The sequence below is a fragment of the Suncus etruscus genome, chromosome 7 (genome assembly GCF_024139225.1).
Source record: "Suncus etruscus isolate mSunEtr1 chromosome 7, mSunEtr1.pri.cur, whole genome shotgun sequence".
Classification (NCBI taxonomy): domain Eukaryota; kingdom Metazoa; phylum Chordata; class Mammalia; order Eulipotyphla; family Soricidae; genus Suncus; species Suncus etruscus.
Genome location: NC_064854.1, coordinates 211,149 through 234,779, shown reverse-complemented (window position 1 = coordinate 234,779; position 23,631 = coordinate 211,149). Strand labels below are relative to the sequence as shown.

Below are 23,631 nucleotides of genomic sequence, written 5' to 3'. Positions count from 1 at the left end.
AATGTACCTTACACCCTGAACATTGATATAATGACCTGGCACAGGCCTCAGAAGAATGGGCATCCTCCATTCATGCCGGAACCAGGCAAGCTATCTACGAAACATCCAAGGTCTTTTATAGCAACAGCTGGAAGCAGTCCTCTACCAGGAAAGACACTACCAAGGGTCTGACATCGACCTCCTAAAAAGAGACTTCCGTTTACACTGAGAAGACTTGACAACAACAATGTCCTGCTCTACAGGACATGGTTCTCTCTATTGCCCCTTAAGTGTGAGGTGAAACGAGAGGATGCTCTGCACCATCCTGACTGCAATATGGGATATGCAGACTCCAGGATCTTTAATACAGAAGCATGATACCAACAACAGAGACTATGTGAGGAATGGAGGTGTATTGCCACTACAGACGATGGCTTGGATTGGACAAACTAGTTTGCCTGGAGCCTAAAGTCAGTCCTGTGCCAGGAAACTTCAGGGGTAGGGTCTCCTTGTATTTAGACCATAATTTTTCTTTCCATGTCCCTTATGTTTTGGTGGGCCTATGCAAACAAATGCCACTTTAATATCGTTTTTTACTATGTTCCCTTGACTCCAATCCTTAAGAAAAACAACCCACTAAAACTTTTGAGGTTAACTTAAACTAGTAAGCATGTGCATGGAACTAGATAAATGTACTTTGCCCTCAATGTTTAAGGAGTTACATAAGTCTAATGTCTTTAGATTATATGGTGTGCTGCTAAGAAATAGTATGTACTACAACTGGGGATTTGAGGGACAAAGTAATTGTATTGTACATGGGTTCAGTTTTGTTTTTCTTAATGTTCTTTGGCTGAAAGTTCAAGGCTGGGATCTCATCGATGGGACTACCGAGAATTCTGTTTATGGGTGATTGGGCTTCCACTGTAACTTTACCCTGTCCTCTTTCTTTGCATCTTTGTTGTCATAATTAAAATAAAAAAAAAGAAAAAAAAGAAAAATACATTTTATAAAGTCATTTTTAATATAAAGTCATATTTTTAATCTACCTGCAGAATGGGGGGAAATAATACAGGAAATGAACAAAGTGAAAATCAGAAGCCTGAAAGATCTGGTGCAGGAGAGGAGGCAGGGGAAAGCTCTGTGTTGACAACAGCAACTATAACCATCTCCCTACCTCAAATACCAGCCCTTGTTACAAGAGTTACTAGCCTTTAGTACTTCAGTTTCCCCATAGAAAAGAACCACATTTCATTTTATTGCACATATAACTTTTGATAAATGACTTAGCTTTCAGGTTCACCATGCATCTGTAAAGTGTAGAAACAGCTGTGCTAACAGGTTAAGAAATTCTAGTAAAACCGTGGCCATCCATTTAAACAACAAAATTAAACCTCACTTTGTGAAATGACTTTTTTTCATTTAGACAAGGTGTCTTTTTATTTTATCTTGAGTTTCATTTTTGCTTTTTGTGTTTTTGTTTCTTTTGATGGTATAAATTGGCCCTGAAAATATTTTTTATTGAGAAACATGATTTACAATGCTCTTAATAATAGTTTCAGGGGGCTGGTGAGGTGGCGCTAGAGGTAAGGTGTCTGCCTTGCAAGCGCTAGCCAAGGAAGGACCGCGGTTCAATCCCCCGGCATCCCATATGGTCCCCCCAAGCCAGGGGCAATTTCTGAGCATGTAGCCAGGAGTAACCCCTGAGCATCAAACGGGTGTGGCCCGAAAAACCAAAAAAAAAAATTAAAAAAATTAAAAAATAATAGTTTCAGGCATGTAATACTCCAACTGCAAACCCAGAGTCCTTCTCCCAACATCCCCTGATCCCTTCCCATCCCCACTCATCAACCTCCATAACACTCAGTTTTGATTAAAGTATCATAGTGTGAGACACATGCTTATAACAGCTTTGGTTCTTCTGGTTTTCATAACTATATAGTTATGGCCTTCACCTCTACTGCATGCAAGCCTCTACATTTTTCTCCCCCACTTCCACCCTTCTTTGGGGTTTTCATTTCTGTAATCTAGGCCAGGATTTGTCCACACAGATACCTCCCATTTGATATAGTTTCATTTATTTTTATTCTTGCTATTTTTGCCAATGGAATAAAATCATTGAGCACATACCTATAAAGTCAAGATCACATAGAACTCTGTCTATATTTTCCTCAATATCTTTGATAAGCATTGAACTTGGGCATATGGTATGAGATATGAATCCAATTCTTTCTCTCCCCCTCTGCATGGGAGTGTTGTTCCAGCAACACTTGATGAACAGGGTATCCTTGCTACACCTAATATACTCAGGTCCTTTATATAGACTATAACTTATCATAAATCTGAGTGTTTATCTCTGGGCTCTCTATTCTTTTCTATTGGTTTGAAAGTCTTTATTAGACTACTAACCAAAATATACAAAGCACACATGAAGCTCAGCAACAACAAAAAAATTAATAAAGTGCTAGAGAGCTAGTACTGCAGTTTTCCTTACTTGCGGTCAATCCAGGTTTGATCTGCGGAACCACATTCAGTCCCTAAAAGCACTGCCAGAAATGATCCCTGAGCGCAGAGCCAGGTTAAGCCCTGAGGACTCCCAGATGTTTCCCCCAAATAAACAAAACCTGAGAAACCCATCAACAAATGGAATAAGGGGCCAAAGAGATAGCACAATGTGTAAGAAACTTGCCTTGCATGAGGCAGAACTAAGTCCAATCACTGGCACCACATACTAGTCTACTGTGCACATCAGGAGTGATCTCTGAGAACAGAATAGATGGCTATTACCTCTTGAGGAGGTTCTTTCCACTCCTATTTTATTGAGTGTTGTCAAGAATAAATGTTGGGATTTGGGGAGTGGCAATGAAGCATACCAAGTAATGCTCATGAGTTATTCCTGACTGTACTCAGGAATTGATCCTGGCAGGCTCAGGAGACCTTTTGGGAAGCTGAGGATGGCCAGCTGTGTGCAAGGCAAATGCCCTATCTTCTGTACTATTGCTCCAGCCCTTGGATATTGTAAATTGTTTAAGTTATTCTCTGTATTGACTTATATGATCATATGAATTTTTACCTCTCCTTTAATTGATGTAGGTTTATGTCACTGATTTTTATATGCTAAATAATCCTTATTTATATGCTAAATTTATATGCTAAATAATATGCCTGAATTAATTCACCTTGATTATGGTGTACAATCTTTGTTATAGGCAGTTAGATTTGATTGGCTAAGATTTTGTTGACATTTTTGAAACTAATCTGAATTTTCTTTTCTAGTAGTGTAACTATGTATATCTGAAACTGAATAACTTTGTAAATAGCAGGCCTTAATAAAAAAATTTTAAACAAAATTTAAAAAAAAAAAAAAAAAACAGGTCAGCGAGCCAGAGCAATAGCACAGTGGTAGGGTGTTTGCCTTTTACGCGGCTGATCCAGGAAGGACTTCAGTTTGAATTTGGCATCCATATCATATGGTCCCCCAAGCCAGGAGAGATTTCTGAGCACATAGCCAGGAGTAACCCCTGAGTGTCACTGGGTGTTGCCCAAAAAACAAACAATAAAATCGGATCAGAAACCAGTGTTGGTGGATCATCAGTGGTGTCATTTTGGCTCAATGTAATGTTTTAAATGGCCCTATTCTTAAGCCTCAAGTATCAAAAGCTTTTTAGATTTGAGCTCGTCCTCATTTTACTGTTCTACCCTCATTATTAAAAAATAGTGGTACTATAGGGTCTGAAAGATAGTATAATGTGTAAGGCACTTGCCTTGCACAGGGCCACCCTAGGTTCAATCCTTGGCATCCCATATGGTCCCCTAAGGACCAGCAGGAGTGATTCCTAAGTACAGAGCCTGGATTAATCCCTGAGCATTGCCAGGTGTGGTCCAAAAACAAACAAGCCAAAAGAAACAGTAGTGAGGACAAGGTATGTCGACTGGACATACAGCATACATATGAGATTCTAGGTTTTAATCCCTAGCACCCTAAAAAATAGCAATAATGGTCAATTATCTGTATTTAAGCAACATGCCCTATACTCAGAACATAAATCCTTATGACAAATTTTTTCTGCTTCTCTTTTTGAGACCACACCCAGAGGTGCTCAGGGTTTATTCCAAGCTCTATGCCTCAGAAATTACTCCTGGAAGACTCAGGGGACCATATGGACTGACTAGGATTGAACCCAGGTCAGCTGTGTGCAAGGCAAACATCCTACCTGCCATGCTATTGCTCTGGCACCCTTAAGACAAATTTTATTCCTAAAATTCAATTTCAATAAAATAATTCCTACTTATAAAGGCCTTTCAAAGTCTATAATTCTACTGATAAAAAAAAAAGACTGGCTATACTGCAAATTCTTCTGTGACAAATAACAGGTGCTATCATCTATCTGTACTATATCAAGTAAGAAGATAAGGGGATAGAGAGTATCGATATGGGCAAATCCTTAGTTCTAGATTACAAAACTGAGAATGCCTAGAAAGAAGGGGAACTTGAGGGGATGTGTGGATAGATAGAATGAGGAGTTGGATAACATGGTGGTGTAGAGGTGAGGTAACAAAATCCCAAGTAGTTATATATCACCCAAAGTACAATAAAATAAATTTTAAAAAAAATAAAGAAAAATTCTTCTGTGAGCTCCACAAATAAAAGACCTGGTAAATTAATATAAATGAATGAATAACACAAAAGTCAATAAACCAAGTCCCGCTTGTTTGTCTTCTATTATATGTGTCCTAAAATATTCCTAATAAATTTTTCCTTCCTAGTAAATGGTTCATGTCAATAAGAAAATGGATTTGTGTGCCAGGAACCTCCCAACTTACTATAGTGACCAAACACCTACATTTACAAAAGAGAAAGTCAGCAAACACACCAAGCACATTTACAGGGTATTTCTGAAGTCATTTACCTCCAGGCAGTCTTTCCAACTCCTTTGTCTCTCCCTACTGCAGCCTGCCACAAAGTACAGTTTTGGTCACAGACTGAATCCCAGCTAGCTATAGAGAAGCAGAAGAGATAAGAAAGGGTGTGCATCCCAGTAAGAGATGATGCTTCCCAACAAAACTTATAAGGCCACAAAGCCAACCCAGTGCGAATATTTAATCCAAAGTCACTAGAAACTCTAGATACTAGATACTCGAGATACTATAAAACAAAATTCCCATTTTCCAGTTTCCCACACCTAATTTACAAAAAAGAAATACAAGTTATAGTAACACAACTAAATTTCAGGAAATTCAGGTTAGACCAGATGACTCCACAGAGAAGAAACTGTTTTATATAAACTGATATTCTTGGGATAGAATTGAAGAAGCATATTTTAAAACACTGACTCTATATAGTCTGATGGGTTGGGATTATAGCTAAAGCTGGAAAAATCATATCAGATTCTATTTTCTCATTTTACTTACAGGATATTAGGCATAAATACAGCAATGAGTTCAGGAAGGTTGCAGAGATAAAATGTCACATGCTTAGAACAATACTTAGGAGGACATCAGTAGGATGGTAGAACAGGAAGTGCCTGAGTCACCTATATTCACCTCCTACCTGACAGCCATTCACAAACAAAATATTTCTGGATGAAGTTTTGGGATCCATTGCAAAACCCCAGTAAAGCCTAAGTCCAAAAGTTACTTGGAGAAATACATTCAATGCCCTTGTTAGAGAGAGAAACAAGTCCTGTCATTCTATGATTTTGGCTCCAGTCCAGCCTAACTATATAGTCTTACAACTAGTTACAACTGTCAGGGGACTCAGAAGAAGCCACACCAATTTGTAGCCCAATTTAAAAAAAAAAAAAAACTGACAATGGGGGCCGGAGAGGTAGCATGGTGGTAAGGTGTTTGCCTTGCACGCGGCTGACCCAGGACAGATGCGGGTTGATTCCCGGCTTCCATATGGTCCCCCGAGCCAGAAGCGATTTCTAAATGCAGAACCAGGAGTAACCCCTGAGCACCGCAGGGTGTAACCAAAAAAAAAAAAAAAAAAAGTAAGAAACCTGACAATCTCAAAATGAAAGCAGCCCTGTGACCTGGTACCAACCCCATTGCACAGTGGTCTAGAAGTATCTCGGAATCAACTAAAGAATTAACCCCTGACCAAGCAAGTGGAAGTGGAAGCGCAGATAAAGTTAAATTCAGCTAGCACCTCAAAATAAATGATGACCAGGATACAAAGAATGGAAGAAATCATTTATCTAATACCCATCTGATAAGATGTTAATTAACTCATCAAAATATGAGAAGAGATGAATAAACTTTCTCAAATGAGAAATGTAGGTGACCAAAAAACATATAAAAATTGCCCCACTCCGTTAATCATCAGAAAGATGCAAAATGACAATAAGGTATTATTTCACATTACAGAGATTGCAAGTGCAATCCTTGAGAGAAAGAAGATGGGATACATCACTTTCCCCAACTTCAAATTGTACTATAAAACAATAGTAAAACAACATGACAAAATAAAAACAAACCTTCCGATCAACAGAACTAATGTGAATATCCTAAGACAAGCTGTTAAGTACATGACCAATTAATCTTTGATAAAAGAACACATAAATCCTCTTGTACTCTCTTGCACAATTGGTATTGAGAAAACTGCTACATGCAAGAAAATGAACTCAAACCTCTTTCTTTTTCTTTTTTTTTTTTTTTTAGGTTTTTCGGGCCACACCTGTTTGATGCTCAGGGGTTACTCCTGGCTAAGCGCTCAGAAATTGCCCCTGGCTTGGGGGGACTATATGGGACGCGGGGGGGGGGGGGGGGAATCGAAACGCAGTCCTTCCTTGGCTAGCGCTTGCAAGACAGACACCTTACCTCTAGCGCCACCTCGCCAGCCCCTCAAACCTCTTTCTAACACCATGCACAAAAGTCAAATAAACATGGATTAAAGACCTTGATATCAGGCATGAATCCATAAGTTTCATGAAGGAAAACATAGGCAAAGCTCTCCTTGACACTGAAGCTAAAATCATCTTGAAGGATGAAACACCCTGACTAAGCAAGTGGAAGCAAAGATTAACAAGTGAATTACATTAAATGAAGAAGCTTCTGTATTTCAAAGGAAATGATGACCAGGATACAAAGACCACCACAGGATGTTATTTATCAAACACTTATCTGATAAGGGGTCAATATCAAAGATATATAAGGTAAAGGTTAAACTTTACAAGGAAAAAAAGCATCTAATCCCATCAAAAATGGGGAAAAGAGATAAACAGAAACTTCCTCAAAGAAGAAATTCAAACAGCTATAAGATACATGAGAAATTGTTTCACATCATTAATCATCTGGAAGATGCAAATGAAAACAAGGAAATATCTCACAGCATAGAGACTGGCAGATATCAAAAAGAACAAGAAGAACTAGTGCTAGTGTGTGCTGCGGACTGTTTTATCCTGATGAGATAAAAAGTCCCTAAGCAAAACCTTAGTGAGTTCATTTTCCCACTGGAAGTCAAGCGGGAGCACGAAGAGGTGAATATGAAATATGAATTATGAAATATGAAATGAATGAGACCACACAGAATGCATGGGGACTTGCGTCTAGAAAGATGAAGACAAATTTATTTTTTGAGCTGGGTAGCATTTAAGGTTGAGGTTTGGAATGCAGGGTGTAATTTTTGACATCAAAGAGAGTGGGAGATAGTTAGGGAAACAAAATGAAAGACCACGGATAAAATTTGCACATTAAAGAACCGATACTGAAGGTGAAAAGAAGTTTTGTTTTGGGTTAGCTTTGTTTTGGGTAAGCAGGGGAAAACCAGGTAATTTTCAGGGAAGTGGGAAGAGAGAGAGATGTTTTAGAGTTTTTGGGGAAAACTGAAAATTGTTTTACTATGAGCTAAGTTTTGGGAAAAACATGATCTTGGCGCCAAAGTAGCAAAGATCACAGGAGATGGTTAGTGGGAGACTTTTGGCGGGATTTGTACTGTCCTCCTTTGTTAGAAAGAATTGTTAAGGCCTGATTTTTAATAATGGTTAAAAATAAAGAGAGAGATAGTTACAGCCACTTTAGAATTATGGCCAAACACTCCACGCAAAGGGTCAACTGATTTTGACTGCTCTAAGCGGGCCTTTTTGGCAAATAATTCTTTTTCAGGAGTGCAACACTTTTTTGATGTGTGCCCTTCCTGAGTGGGGCGCAACAAGTGTGGATGCAGGAAGAGACTCATTTATTGCTAGTGGGAACATTTACTGGTCCAGTCTTTAATGAGAACATATGGACATTCCTTAAAAAATTAGAAATCGAACTTCTATATAACTCAGCAATACCACTTTTGGGAATTATAACCTAGAGACCCTAAAACACAATGCAGAAAAGGCATCTGCAACCCTATGTTCATTAGAGCACTATTCAAAGAAGCTAGAATCTGGAAACAACCCAAGTGTTCAAGATCAGATAAGTAGACAAAGAAAACTATAGTATATTTACACAACAAATTCTATACAGCTGTTAGGAAAAATGAAGGCATAACATTTACTTACACATAGATGGATATGAAGAGTATTGTGCTGAGTGAAATGAGGGAGAGGGATAGATATAGAATGATTATATTCATGTGTGGATACCAAAGACAATAAAGTCGAGGGCCAGAAGAGCTGGTCCATGGTAGGAAGCTTGTCATCAAAAGAGGAAAAGTACAGTTAGAGCAGAAAAGGGACCATAATGTCAATGATAATTGGAAATGATCCCTCTGAACTGGATGCTGAAAGGAGGTGAAGTAATATGCCTGATACCCCCTTCAATACCAGTACTGGAAGTCATAGTTTCTAAATGCAAAGAAGATAAAAGAAAGGAAGAGAGAGAAACAAGAAGAAATGTCTGCAATAGAGGCAGGCTAAAAAGGGGGGAGAATAGGAGTGAAAGTGGAAACATTTGATGATTGGAAATGTCCATTGGTTCAGGGATGGTTGTTTGAAATATTGTGTAATTGAAAATCAAATCCTGAACAACTTTGTGACTATGCATGTATCTCACAGTTACTCTATTAGCAAAATTAATTTTAAAAATAGGAAATAGTAGATATTCAGTAAATGGCAGTTATGACATTTTCTGAAACATAGGCCTTGGGAAATCAGATAATGTTGGACAATCTAAATTGTCCATTCAAACACAGAATGTTTAAAGAGTTCTTTAAAAAAAAAAACTTCAGTAGCAAAAGGCGTCTGTCTATATATAAATCATTGGAATGATTTTCATTTTTGAAAAAAGAATGAAACTAGATCACTACTTTATACTATACACATAAGTCCAAAATGGATCAAAGACTTGGATATAATACCTGAGACCATAAAAGACTTAGAAAAGAAGGAAAAACTACATGATAATAGCTACAGTGTGTTTTGGGAGGTGGGGAGTTCAACTCCAATGTAAAGGGAAACAAAATAAATAATTAGAGGTACATGTAATTTTCAGGAGGGGCACACTTAGCAGTACTAAGGACTTACTCCTGAATTTGTGCTCAGACATGACTCCTTGCAGTGCTACAGATTACCATATGAGGTACTCAGAATTGAACATGAGTCAATTCTCCTTGCAAGGCAAGTGTTCTACCTATTGTACTATTTCTCTGGCCCCAACTATAGAACTTTTTAAAAACTTTCTGAACAGAGAAAGAAACTGTTAGTAAAATAAAGATGATCTGTGTAATGGAAGAAAATATTTGTTAATATATGTTATTAACATGTAAAATGTAGAAAGAACTCATAAAGGTGAAAAAAATCAAAACTTATCAGAAGAACCGAACAGACACTTCTCCAAAAGATAACACAGCAGAGAAATAGGTATATTCTCATCATTCCATCTTATCAGGAAACTGAATGAAAAGAACAAAGAGACCCATCCCACATATATGAGAACAACCTGTATCACAAAGTCTGGAAATAATGCTAAACTAGTAGAGAAGAAGGAATCCTCAAATTTAATGGGAAGAGTAATCTCATGTAGCCTTTATGGGCATTTCTATAAGGTTCCTCAAGATGCTGAAAATACTTACTACTTAACTCAACAACTCCACTCTAGGTACCTATCCCAATAATATGAACACATTAATTTGGGGGTCCAGAGATACATGACTAGCCAAAACACTAGTGTTGCAATTCTAAGGCCTTGAGATCTGACACTGGCCCAAATACCAAAGTGTAATCAGAGTCTCTGTAATTTGCATTTTCAACACCACAAACAAGTGCATAATCACCACACTACAATCAAGTATTATAATCTCTGGTCACAATAATAGCAACAGAGAATTGAATAATTTTTAAAATAGAAATAAAATTTGCGACCCCCGGAGGGGGACCCCCGACCCTCGGGAGTGGTTGGTTAAGGGTCGCTAGTTATTCGCAGGTCTCTCGAGCAGATCCGGTCTTATGCTGCGATAGAACTGTGAGAAGTTAATAGAAACAGGCTCAGGACAACTTATGCTGATCAAGAACAAGTTTATTGGGGTATACACTGTTTATATAGAAAATGCACAAAGGGAGGTGTGCTCAGCCTGTCAATCAGGCCTGAGGCAAAGGTTATATCCAAATAAGGCATAGGGCTAGCAATACATGTTAAAAATTTCTATTGCTTTATCTTAACTACATTTTTTTCTATGTATCATAATAGCATGAAATGGGGAGGGGGAAAACTAGCAGTAACTGGGTCAAGCCGTTTGCCACAAGATGTTCTAACTACAAAGGCATTCTTGCAAGTAAGCTGAGGGCCCACCTAGGTGTTAAGCTTCAACAGGACGTGTCCTTAAAGCTGATTGGTTCTGGCTATGGTTGCTAGGGTCTTATAGATGTTATCTCGCTTCTCCAAGCCATCTGGTGGAAAACCTCTAAGTTTTTTCAATTTCTTGTGGTGGGCCACTTCCTTTGAGCTCTGGGCTTGTGCTAAACTACACATAGGCAAGAGAGAAAATGGTCTCAGAGACTCCAATTTGCTCTAGGTCCATACAGCTTCCTACAAAAATTCAGTTTAAACATATGCATGCATGCACATATATATTCACTGCAAAGCTATGAACAAATTATGATATGGAAACAACCCAAAATCAGATGGATGGATAAAGCTCTAACACACAACAGTATACTATTCGGCTATAAGAAAAGATTTTGAGAAATAAGTGAGAAAGAGAAAGTCAAGAACCAATTGACTTACACTAACATTATGTGTAGAATGTAAAAAATAAAATGTTAATTTAAAAAATAAAAAATATTTATTAAAATATAATAAAGGAAAAGATGAAATGAACACTTCCTTTGAATTTGGACACAGAACTAAGGTTTCTGGAACTGTTAGGACACAAGAGGACAATATGAGCAGAAACTTCCAATGCAATGTAATGAAGTGATAGGACATTGATGCTGAGCACGATGTAATATCTTACTTCTGGAGGGGTATGAAGAAGCAGTCCTGAGGGTGGTGAAGTGGCTCAAGTGATAGAGCATTTGCACTGCATGTATAAGACCCTAGTTTGGCTTCCCAACAAGGTACAGTCTCCAAGTTCTGCCAGAAATGGATCTGGGGACCCCAAGTGCCACTGAGTGATTCCCAAGGGCCCTTCCTCCAAGAACAATCAGCTGTAGTTTCAACAATAACAACAATGCAATAACGAAAGTACTCCTGAAACATAAAATCAATGTCACATCAATTAAAAAAATAGAAAATCCTGATACTTAAGAATCCCCAGCAACATCCCCATCCAAAAGGAAGTTCCTAGTGGGAAACACTGTGGAGGTAGAAATTGGCACTGATAAATCACACAAGAACAGAATACACATTGTTCTAAGGAAACTGGAGGTTGACTTCTTTGCATATCATGAAGAACTGCAACCACAAAGACAGGACCAAACTCTAAGAAAGGCAGAAGGGAAAGGCAGAAAGAACAGAACTGGCATTTGAACCATGCATGAAGCAACCCAGGGGAAATGCCAACTTCAGAACTTCTTACCACAGGAAATGAAAATGCAGACATCACTTGATTACAGTTTCCTGCTACTGGGGCCAAAAACATCCACACACTGCCTAATCCAGGGGTCTCAAACTCGCAGCCCGTGGGCCGTTTGCGGCCACAACATTTTGTGGCCCGCGGCCGGCCTTCAAATATCGCAGTATTCACGATTATTCACTTACCGAATAATCGCATTAATGAGAAAAAATCGCATTAAACATTCGCATACCCCAAGCAGTTCCGTTTGGGGTATACAAATGTTTAATGCGATTTTTTGCAATTTTTTTCTTACTAATGCGATTTTTATTGCGAATATTTGATAAGCGAATATTGCAAATACTTTGCACCTAGCGCAGACGTCATTTCCACTGCTCCTGCCCGCTGTCCCTTGCATTATCGGAGGCCTAAGGGAGAGAAGTTTATTACAGAATTAGATTTTGTCATACCTTCATCATGACTTCATCAAAGCCTGCAGTGAAGAGAAAGATTGATGACGAACACAGACAATTTCAGGAAAAGTGGGAGACGCAGTATTTCTTTGTTGAGCACAGGGGCATCCCCAAATGTCTTATTTGCTCAGAGAAAGTTGCAGTGCACAAGGAATACAACTTGAAACACCATTATTCAACTAAACATGCTGAGGAATGTGCACACAGGTTGCCAGTCTTAAAGCATGTCTAATGAGGCAACAAGATTTCTTCAAGAAAGCAACCAAAGAGAATGTTGCATCAGTCGAAGCTAGTTACATGGTTAGTGAGATGATTGCTAAGGCAGGGAAACCATTCACAGAAGGAGAGTTTGTTAAAAAATGCATGTTACAGGCTGCAAGTACTATCTGTGCAGAAAAGAAAGGTTAGTTTAGCAAAATCAGTCTTTCTGCAACACTGTGGCAGAGCGCATTTCTGGCATGTCAAATGACATCATCAACTGTGTGAGAAAGCCAAATGTTCTGATGCATACTCAGTTGCTCTTGACGAGGGCATAGATATAATAGACACTGCACAGCTCATAATTTATGTCCGTGGTGTTGATTGCAATTTTGAATTGACAGAAGAGCTGCTCACAATAATTCCAATGCATGGCCAGAACACCGCTAATGAGATATTTCGATATCTGTGTGATGCTACTGAGAATGCAGGTTTGCCATGGAAGATGTTTGTTGGAATAATAAACGATGGAGCGCCATCGATGACAGGGAGCAAAAATGGACTGGTGGCACTTTTTCAAAAAAAAAAACTTGAAGAGGAGGGTGTAGAGAAGGCCATTGCTCTTCACTGCATTATCCATCAGCAGGCCCTTTGCAGTAAATGCCTGCTGTGTGACAATGTGATGTCTGTTGTTGTGAAATGCACCAACCAAATCAGATCCATGGGCTTAAAGCACAGGAGGTTCTGTGTTTTTTTAGAGGAAATGGAGTGAAAATATGAAGATGTGCTCTATTTCACCGAGGTACGTTGGCTCAGCAGGGGAAATGTCCTGAAAAGATTTTTTGAGTTGAGAGAAAAAGTGAAAGCCTTCATGGAGAAGGATGGGAATGCTGTTTCTGAGTTGAGTGATCATAAATGGCTCCTGGACTTAGCTTTTCCTGTTGACATCACACATAAGCTGAATGTACTAAACAAGATGTTACAAGGCCCGGGGCTGCTTATCAGTGCTGCCTATAACAACGTGAGAACATTCTCCACAAAACTTGTGTTATGGAAATCCCAGCTCTCAGACAAACCTTTGCCATTTCCCAGCATGCAAGGAACCTGTGGATGCAGGCATACCATTCAGTGGTTAGAAATATGTTTTTGCTATTTTTAAGCTAGAGAAGGAATTTGATCACAGATTTGCAGACTTCAGAAAGCACAGAGCCACTTTCCAAATTTTTATGGACCCCTTTTCCTTTGATGTGCAAGATGCCCCTCCTGTGCTTCAAATGGAGCTCCTTGACCTGCAATGCAACTCTGATCTCAAAGCCAAGTTCAGGGAGATTAGTGGAAAAGAAGACATGCACGGGCAATTTTTGAGAGACTTGCCTCCCAGCTTCCCTGAGCTTTCCCGAATGTTCAAGCGCACCATGTGTCTTTTGGGAGCACATATTTGTGTATAAAGTTATTCTCCACATTGAACTTCAATAAGTCAAAGTACAGGTCTAGACTTAATGATGATCATCTTCAAGCCATACTGAGGGTTTCAACTGCTTCCTCTCTAAAGCCAAATGTGGTTCAGATTTGTGAGAAGAAGCGCTCTCAAGTCTCTGGCAGCAAGAAATAGGCAAAAGATGCCATGTTCAGAAGAACTGTTCATGATCTTCACTCAATGTTCTATTCATGTTCAGAAGAAATAATTAAAACTGTTAATAATGACGTTTGAGGCCTTTTTTTTGTGAAATCCCTTATGCGGCCCTGCCTCACCCCGACTTTGCCTCCTGCGGCCCCCAGGTAAACTGAGTTTGAGATCCCTGGCCTAATCCATTCTAATCTAGTCTAGTAACATTCAAATATACATATGGTATTCCATAAAGAGGCACACAGGAAAGCCTTCAATTTCTTTTTATATTTACTTGAAACTTTCCCCAAAGAACTAAACTCAGACAAATAATATGCATACTGCATATCTGTTATCATGTTTACATGTGTACAACTGCAAGGCAACCAATCATTTTTTAATCAGTGGGTGGACCTAATATCCTAGAAATGTCTTGCAATTGCCAACTGCTAGCCATCCCCCTGGTCATGGCCTCCCATGAGCTTTGGTTTCCACGAACAGAGATCATGGCTGATATTCTGTGCTCAACAGTCCTTCCACCCACACTCCAATCCAGACTCTTTCAGCTACAAACTCACAGGATAAAGTCTAATGGACTATAGTTCCAAATGGCAACATCCAACAATGGTGTCAGTAAACCTGGCTGACGAAATTTTTACTGTTCTGAAACTTCGTCCTCGATAACGTCATGCATCGCAACCTCTTAACCATCTCTCTAACAGATCTGCTGGCTCTTATCCGCATACTGAAAAGGTGCAAACAAAAGCTGTGATGATGTCAGTCACATGGAATAGAGATCCCGTATTACCCGAGTAAGCCTCAACGGGGGAAAAATTGGGTCAAAAGATTTCATGACTAAAAGGACTCACCACTACACTGATTCCTTAAGGAGAGCTCCAGGGCCCCAGCACACCTGAAACTCCAAAACTCATAATCATAATCCATATGCAGCCCATAATCAATCTCTGGTTCACTGGAGGCTCACAAGACAGATGTAAAAATACCTCAAAAATGAGCTACAGTGCTGGAAAGATAGTATGCTTGCCTTGCACACAGGATTCAATACTCAGCACCTCATCTAAGTCCCACCAGGAATGATCCCTGAGCAGAGAGTAAAGAGAAAGCCCGATCAACGCCAGGTGTGGCCTCCCAAAATAAAAACTAATAAGTGAACTGAAATATGGCCTTGCAGATGTCCCGTGAAATCTTATGAAAGAGACAGAAGAATCTACAGTTAAATCATGTATAAAACTCTAGTCATTCAAAGAGCAAGAAAATTAATAAAATAAAAAAAAAAGATCAAGAAAAACTGGCGGAGGGAAGAGCTGGTTGAGTAAAGGCATTTGATTACTAAGCAAAACTTAAATTTAATTAATAAACCAAATTATTGGAACACAAAGAATAATGCCTTTCTAGGGCCCGGAGAGATAGCACAGCAGCGTTTGCCTTGCAAGCAGCCAATCCAGGACCAAAAGTGGTTGGTTCGAATCCCGGTGTCCCATATGGTCCCCCGTGCCTGCCAGGAGCTATTTCTGAGCAGACAGCCAGGAGTAACCCCTGAGCACCGCCAGGTGTGCCCAAAAACAAAAACAAAAACAAAAAAAGAAACAAGAATAATGCCTTTCTTATGACCATGCCACTTAATCCCAATATTAAGTGAGAACTGTTCTAACACATACTGCAGGTTTTGTCTATGGCGCTTTGCCCTGCTCCACACCTATGGCAGGAGTCCCACTTTATTGGGATTCTTTGAGTCGTTTATTTATCATGCTGCCTTTCTTCCTTCCATCCACACCCGTTTTTTTTTTCAGGGATCTTTAAGGACAAAGAACTCCCTGCAGACATCACCTTCAGTCAAATCCCATGTTGCTCAGATCATAAACACTCAAAAGAATGGGACGGTTGAGATTTACTTCAGAAAATAGACCCCTTGGATTACCACATTCCATAGGATTTCAGGACAGGGAAAAATACTAAAATAAAACTTGGTCCTTATTTTAAAGCTACTAGGCTTCAAATTCATAGGGCTGTAGAAATATTCAGATATAACAAAAGATACTGTTCCCTTTCCAATACTCCCTCACAGAAAAAAACTTTCTCCTTTCTTTCCTCTAAGAAATAGGAGCTGTTCTATTTCCAGCACACTTTTGAGCTGTTTCTAAGCCTCTGGTTAAGGTTGCCAGCTCTTGCTTCCAGGGGAAACTCAAACATACCAGCAGTATCAGGCACAGAATTCATCCCTTCAACAAGCCCTCATTCCTTGCACTTAGTGATTTTAAACTGAAGCATTGACTAAACGGTCCTGGATTCCTTTCACAAAGGAAAGAACCTAGAAAAAAATAATACTAAGTATATTTCAAAAGTCAACAATTTAAGCTCTAGAAAGAGAACAATACTCTAATGAAAGCCTCTGGGAAATGGGTGCTCAGGGCCTAATTACTCTCAGGTTAAACAGATAGAAAAATCAAGTTTGAAAATTTTCCTTCAGGGACTGGAGAGATAGCACAGGGGCGTTTGCCTTGCAAGCAGCCATTCCAGGACCAAAGGTGATTGGTTCAAATCCCGGCGTCGCATATGGTCCCCCCCCCCCCCCGTGCCTGCCAGGCGCTATTCCTGAGCAGATAGCCAGGAGTAACCCCTGAGCATCGCCGGGTGTGGCCCAAAAACAAAAAAACAAAAAAAAAGAAAATTTTCCTTCAGCTTCTAAAGCACCATCTTTGCTATGTCCAAGAGAAACTACCTCTCCAAGCTGAAAAAAAAAAAAAAAACCCAAACTCTAACAATCTAAACTTTAAATGGGCCTGTTACACTGGCAGGCTGGGGGGCAGAGTGGTGGTATGGGATAAACTCTGGGAACATTGGGGGAGGGGGGCCAACACAGGTGGTGGAAATGACTCTGATTCATTGTATGTCTGAAACCCAATTATGAAGGACTTTCTAAGTCACAATGATTTCAATAAAATAAAATTTAAATTAAAAAAAAGAACAATTTAGTCTCATAAAATTAAAAACAAGAAATAATTTATAACCTCAGTGTTTCTTTCAGTCACTGTTTGTTTGCTAGACTAAACCAGGCAGTGCAGAAGGACGGAACTTTACACTTTAGTTTACAACCCCAAAAGGGCCCCTGCAATACCCCCGTCCTTATGGCCATTCAGGCTCAGATGCCTGAAACCTAGTTATAGCTGCTGAAGACTTACAGGATACTCTGATTAATGGAAAGGAAGGGTATAAAATATGCTTTGCAGTTCATAAGAGGAAGCTTAAGGGAAACTGGGGATATTGGTGGCAGAAAATGTGCACTAGTGAAGGGTGATGTACATTAGAAGACTGAAACTCAATCATGAACCCTTTGTAACCACAATGTTTAAATAAAAGGGGGAAAATTAAGTATGGTTTGGTTTCAACATGCCAAACACCATCTGGGTGTGGAGGCTGACTTACAGCCAAGACAACTGCACAGATTTACAGCACAGTTGAGGGATCACCACATTCCAAGAAGGTTAGCATACAATTCAACTGACTAAAAAGGGGACAGTTATGAGCCACGATGAGATGTGTTCCAACAGTAGTTTGGACTGTAATTTCCCACATCAGCTCTTCATAACAGGAACTGCTGCTTCTCCAGGCAGCCTCCAATTGCAACTTTCAAAGCTACAGAGGCTTCCGACACCCACAGGTGTGTAATCCTTGCAGACTGGCTAAAGAAAGCTCCTACATTTTTACAACTTCACAAGCATGCTGCAGCGTCACCATTTTGGGGGGTGAGGGGTAGCTTGATTTCTTGTGACAGTTAGGTTTTATTTTCTGTGTATGTCAATGCAACAAGGTCTTCCTAAGCAGATGGTCCTTGGTATTTTAATCATATTCATTTCTGAGTCAGAGAGGATCATGCAAATGCAACACATATAATACTTGCATAATAGTATCAATACATACACACCCATAAGCCTCTCAGGGAAGTGATGGTGCACCCGACTTACAGTCATGACTGGACTTCAGGGTGTAAACCCAACAGACCTGTTGACACCTGTTGTTCAGGGACAGTTACATGAACAACTATTGCTTCCTTCTGGAAAGTGCTGGACTTCCAGTAATCAATTTTATGGTCCTCTGAATGATGTGAGAGTGAGTTCTGGAAAAGTATCTGGCTACTTGACCTCGTGGGAATACAGCTCTCCACCATGAATCACACAATTTGTGTCCTCCTCTTTGCAGCAGACCAGCAGAGTGAGCTGGGCCAAACTGCCTGGGTCTACCCCACATCACAGGCCTTTGCAGTAAACAAACAACAGAGAGACCATGAGCAAATTCTTCAACATCTAGTTTGAATAAAAATTAAAAAGTCAGAGCTAAGAGGATATATGAGATGATACTTGACATTTGCAGGGGTCTCAAACTCGCGGCCCACGGACCGTTTGCGGCCCTCCGTACAACATTTTGTGGCCCTGCCCTAGAGGAATCTTTTTTTGTTTTGTTTTGTTTTAGTTGTTTGGGTCACACCCCCAATGTTCAAGGCTTACTACTGACTTTGCACTCAAGGATCACCCCGACTTTGCCTCCTACGGCCCCAGGTAAATTGAGTTTGAGACCCCAACTTAGAACATGTCTGGCACAATGTAAGCCATGCACAGATATATGCGTAGTCTCTATGTCCAACGGGTAAAGAAATTTCTATAAAGGGATGTTAAGGACAGGAAGCAGGCCCTTCTCAAAGTAGATGCTAGACCCTCTCCCATCCCTAGTCAAGAAGTTCTGAACTTCATATTCACACAACCCATCCAACCTTCACCCTGACGCTCACTGTATGATCCTACATACATACATACAGACATACATACATATATACATACATACATACATACATACATATAGCATACACCAGGGGTCTTCAAACTACGGCCCGCGGGCCACATGCGGCCCGCAGAGGAGTCTGATCCGGCCCGCCAGCAGTGAGCGCTGTTCGGTTGCCAAGATAACTGCCAGCATATACACTCAGTGTATCTCCAAATATCAGGAACCATGCACTCAAAATGGTAACCATCTTTGGTAGCACTTATGCCTGTGAACAGACTTTTTCAAGAATGAAACATCTGAAATCTTCAACCGGATCAAGATTAACTGATGCCCACTTGCATCACTTGTTACGACTGGCAGTGACAAATATGGAACCGGACATTGACCATCTCTTTAGCCAAAAGCAGGCCCACAGTTCCCATTGAAATACTGGTGCGTGATTTGTTTATTTATAAATGGTTTTCATTTTATTTATATAAGATATGTGCAGTGTGAGTAGGAATTAGTAGCTTGTGAGTAGGAATTAGTAGCTCATATAGTCCGGCCCTCCAGCTCTCTAAGGGACCGTAATCCGACCCCCACTTTAAAAAGTTTGAAGACCCCTGGCATACACAGTGATGCTGTCCAACAAGAATTCCAGTGAGTGAGAGCGACAAGACAATCAACTCAAGGGCAAGGAAAAACAGAGGCCTTCCTAGGCACCAGCTCACAGCAGCCATGAAAATCCTCCTTAATTGTTTAATATTGTTGATTTGAAGAAACCTTCACTTCCCAAATAGAGCGTGAGAGAAGAAAGTATATTCAACTATCAGAGCACATTTAACGGAGTAACTCAGGACTTCAAAAGCCTCCGGTGTTTTACTGACAACCAATTTTAATGAAATTCGGAGCAAACAATTAAACACCAGAGCATCATAAATAAATTTCATCTCACAGATAAAATTTCTCCGAAAAATACCAGCCCACTACAGACAAAATAGTCACAAAAATCACACTGGAAACATGGGTCAGCACCGTTGAAGACAAAAATGACTCATCCGTAGGTCTGTTGGACTTCATGCGAGTATCAGCTCTGTCGCTTCGGTTTCATGCCACAGGACTGTTTCCTTGTCATCCGAACTCTCCGCTGGGAACTCCCAATGCAACCTGACTTCCATCTGAGGACAGAACTGCGTCCTCCCTGCAGTGCCGGCTGTGCCGCAGGCTCGGCACCTCGCACACATCAGGGATCCGGAGCAACGACGACGAGAGGCCAGGAAGTGTCCTCGGGGAGACCTCGCACATCGCCCACATCAGGGGTCCGGAGCAACGACGAGGGGCCAGGAAGCGTCCTCGGGGAGAACTCGCCCGCTGGTGTCCGCGCCACCGCCCGCGTCTTCCACGCGCCGCTCCACGGCAGGTGCTGGCGGGACTGCCCCTCCTGGGCTCAGGGCTGGACCTCCGCTCTGCAGAGCAGCCCTGCAGCCCGCCCAGCTCCCTCCAGGCTTGCTGCTCCAAGGGGGAGCGTTCTGGACGCGTTGGGCGCATTCCCCCCGGGAAGAGTGGCTCGGGGAAACTTGCGGGAGGGGCACACGCCACCGCGGGAGACAATGAACGAACGAACGAACGAACGAACGCACGCACGCACGCAGCCGCGCGGCCGGGCCGCCGCTGCCCGGCTCGCGAGCTGGAGGCTCGCCGTCCGGAGCGACCACCTTCGCGACGGAGCCGCGAGCGGCGACGGGGCGGCCGAGCGGGCATCTCGAGGCGCCCGGCCGACGGAGCGCGAGGGGGAGGCGCCGGCCGGGTCGCGCTCGCCTCCGCCCCGGGCGCCTCCATCCCGCGGACGGTCCCTGCGAGAGCCGAGGCGCGGAGGCGGCGCGAGTTCCCGCGGGGAGAAGCCGAGAGCGCCCCGACCCGCCCCGCTCGGACCCGCACCAGAGCCGCCGCGCTCGGAGGGAGGACCGCCGCAACAAGTGACCTCCGCCCGGCCTCCCCGGACCCGGACGGCGGCGGCGGAGCAGGAGCCCGGCCGCGCCCCCGTCCCCCGCGGTCCTCTCCGCCGTCCCAGCCCCGCGGCCCGGGCCGCTCGGCGCGGAGGCTCGAGCCCAGGAGCAGGCTGACCCGCCCCGCGGCCGCGCCGAGCCGAGCGAGCCGAGCGCCGTCGGGCACCCGGCCCGGCATTGTTCGCGCCCGGCGTCCCGTCCCCCGCGCCCGGCGTCCTACCTCCGCGAGCAGCCCGAGCAGCAGCGCCGCCGCCGCCGCCCAGCCTGGCGCGCGGCCCATGGCTCCGGTCCCGGCGGGGGCTCTGCGCGGCGCGGCGCGGCGCGGGCCTGGGGCGGGCGGGCCGGACCCGGCGCGACCCTGCGGACTGGCGGGCGGCGGGCGGGCGGCGGCGGCTGCGGCCGACGGTGGGAGCGGGCGTGGCAGTCGGAGCCGGAGCCGGAGCCGGAGGCACCTTCGCCGCGCCTCGCCGCGCCCCGCCCCGCGCCTCCACGCCTGCGCGTCCCCGCCCGCCCCGCGCCGCGCCGCGCCGCGCTCCCGGGCCTCGGGGCCATCGAGGAGAGGAGCGGAGCGGAGCGGAGCGGAGCGGAGCGGAAGGGGCGCCTCGTTCGTTCCACGGCCCGCGCCCCCGCCTCCCCCGCCCGACCGCGGGCAGACCCGGGAGGAGGGGGCGGGAGCCGGCCGGCCGAGGGCCGCCCGCCCGGCGCCTCGCTCCCCGCCGTCCGCCTCGTCCCGCCTGCCAGCCTGCCTGCCTGCCTGCGGGCGCCCTCGGGGCGCGGGGAAGGCGCGGCTCAGCCCCCGCCGCCCCGGCTCCCCTCTGCCCGGCGCGCGCCGCCTCGGGGGCGCTGAGCGGCCGGGGGGGAAGGAGCGGGAGCCTCGCCGGGCGGGCGGGCGGGCGGGCGGGCGTCCGGGCAAGCGTCGGGCCGAGAGAGAAGGCCGGAGAGGCGGGGGACGGAGGCCGGGAAGGAGGAAGGAATAAGCGGATCCCTAAGAAGGCCGGACGGAGGATGAAGCGAGCTCGGCCTTGCCCGCTCGCTTCCTTCTGCCTCCCTCCCCTCATTTCCGCGCCCTTTCCTTCATCTCTTCCTCCCTCCCTTCCTTCCTTCCTTCTTTCCGTTCCCACCCCCAGCCGTGCTCAGTGTGGACTCCTGGCTCTGTGCTCAGGAATCACAGAATCTCTCAAATCATCTTCTACTTTTCAGTTGCCAAGCTAACTTTACATTTTCTCTTTCTCATTGCTCTGGATTAAGTGTACCAAACAATGCTGGTACTCACTCTGTTGAAAAACTGAGAACACATGCCTTGCATTTACAAGACCCCAAATTCGATTATTAATGTGTTTCTGTATCTCTCTCTCTCTCTCTCTCTCTCTCTCTCTCTCTCTCTCTCTCTCTCTCTCTCTCTCTCTCTCTCTCTCTCTCTCTCTCTCTCTCTCTCTCCCTCCCTCCCTCCCTCCCTCCCTCCCTCCCTCCCTCCCTTCCTCCCTTCCTCCCTCTTTTTCCTTCCCACCACTTCTACTCCGTCTCTCTTTCTCATACAATTCTGAAGAACCCACCAAGGAGCCAGAGTGATAATACCCTGGTCGGACTTTTGCTTTGCATTCTGCCGACCAGATTTCGACCTCCGGCACCCCGTGTGGTCCCCGGAGCCAAGCAGGAGTAATTCCTGAGTGCAGAATCAGGAGAACATACATACACACACACCACCAAAAAAAAAAAAAAAAAAAATGGGGAAGCCCATTAAAAGGTTTCTAGCTCTGACATAGTCCAAAGATAGGAACTCAGTATCTCTTAGACATGTGCAAGTCCTCAGCTCTTTGGAGAAGAGAAACTGAAGCACCACCCGGATGAAGACGTCCAAGGCCACACTTAGAAGAGTGGACCTTGGGGCCGGAGAGATAGCATGGAGGTAAGGCGTTTGCCTTTCATGCAGGAGGTCATCGGTTCGAATCCCGGTGTCCCATATGGTCCCCCGTGCCTGCCAGGAGCAATTTCTGAGCCTGCAGCCAGGAGTAACCCCTGAGCACTGCCGGGTGTGACCCAAAGACCACAAAAAAAAAATAATAATAATAAAGAAGAAGAAGAAGAGTGGACCTCTTGGGGCCTGAGAGATAGCATGGAAGTAGGGTGTTTGCCTTGCATGCAGAAGGACGATGATTCGAATCCCAGGATCCCAAAAACCAAAAAGAAAAAAGTGGACCTCTCAGAAAAGAGGAATCAACAGAAGCATCCATAAGATTATGACAAGACCGTGTTCGCTTCGTCAGTACATATACTAAAATTGGAACGATACAGAGAAGATTAGCATGGCCCCTGCGCAAGGATGACACACAAATTCGTGAAGCGTTCCATATTTTTTAAAAATTAAAAAAAAAAAAAGATTATGACACGACCACAACAGTGCAAGGCTTCCACTTACAACACCAGGTTAACTTTTATGTCTACTCCAGAAAAAAAAAAAAAAACCTCAACCCCACCTAAAAAGGTAAAGAACTCAGGTAAAGATAATATAAGCTTTCTAAAACTATATGCATTTCAGAGATGACTTTAGAAACATGTTTCTGAACACCTAGAATGTCTCTATCTACCTACCTCTGTAGGTATGTTTTTTTTTTATTATCTTTCATCTATTCAGTAAGGGCCTGATAATATCATTTGACTTGGAAGGTCTGTATG

The 23,631-nt window shown here is 43.4% G+C and overlaps 1 protein-coding gene and 1 non-coding gene across 2 annotated transcripts in view; one reads left to right on the top strand and one right to left on the bottom strand.

Moving 5' to 3' along the window:
* Positions 1 to 21,273, bottom strand: part of VOPP1 (VOPP1 WW domain binding protein) — a 116,220-nt gene extending 94,947 nt beyond the window's left edge. Inside the window, exon 1 of the mRNA XM_049777237.1 lies at positions 21,179 to 21,273. Within this exon, the coding sequence (XP_049633194.1) occupies positions 21,179 to 21,238 (60 nt within the window). The 5' untranslated portion in view covers positions 21,239 to 21,273. The remainder of the gene's footprint in view (positions 1 to 21,178) is intronic.
* A 1,935-nt stretch (positions 21,274 to 23,208) lies between these two features.
* Positions 23,209 to 23,313, top strand: LOC126015013 (U6 spliceosomal RNA). The gene has a single exon (XR_007497922.1). It is a non-coding gene; the product is annotated as a U6 spliceosomal RNA (small nuclear RNA).
* The last annotated feature ends 318 nt before the right edge of the window (positions 23,314 to 23,631 follow it).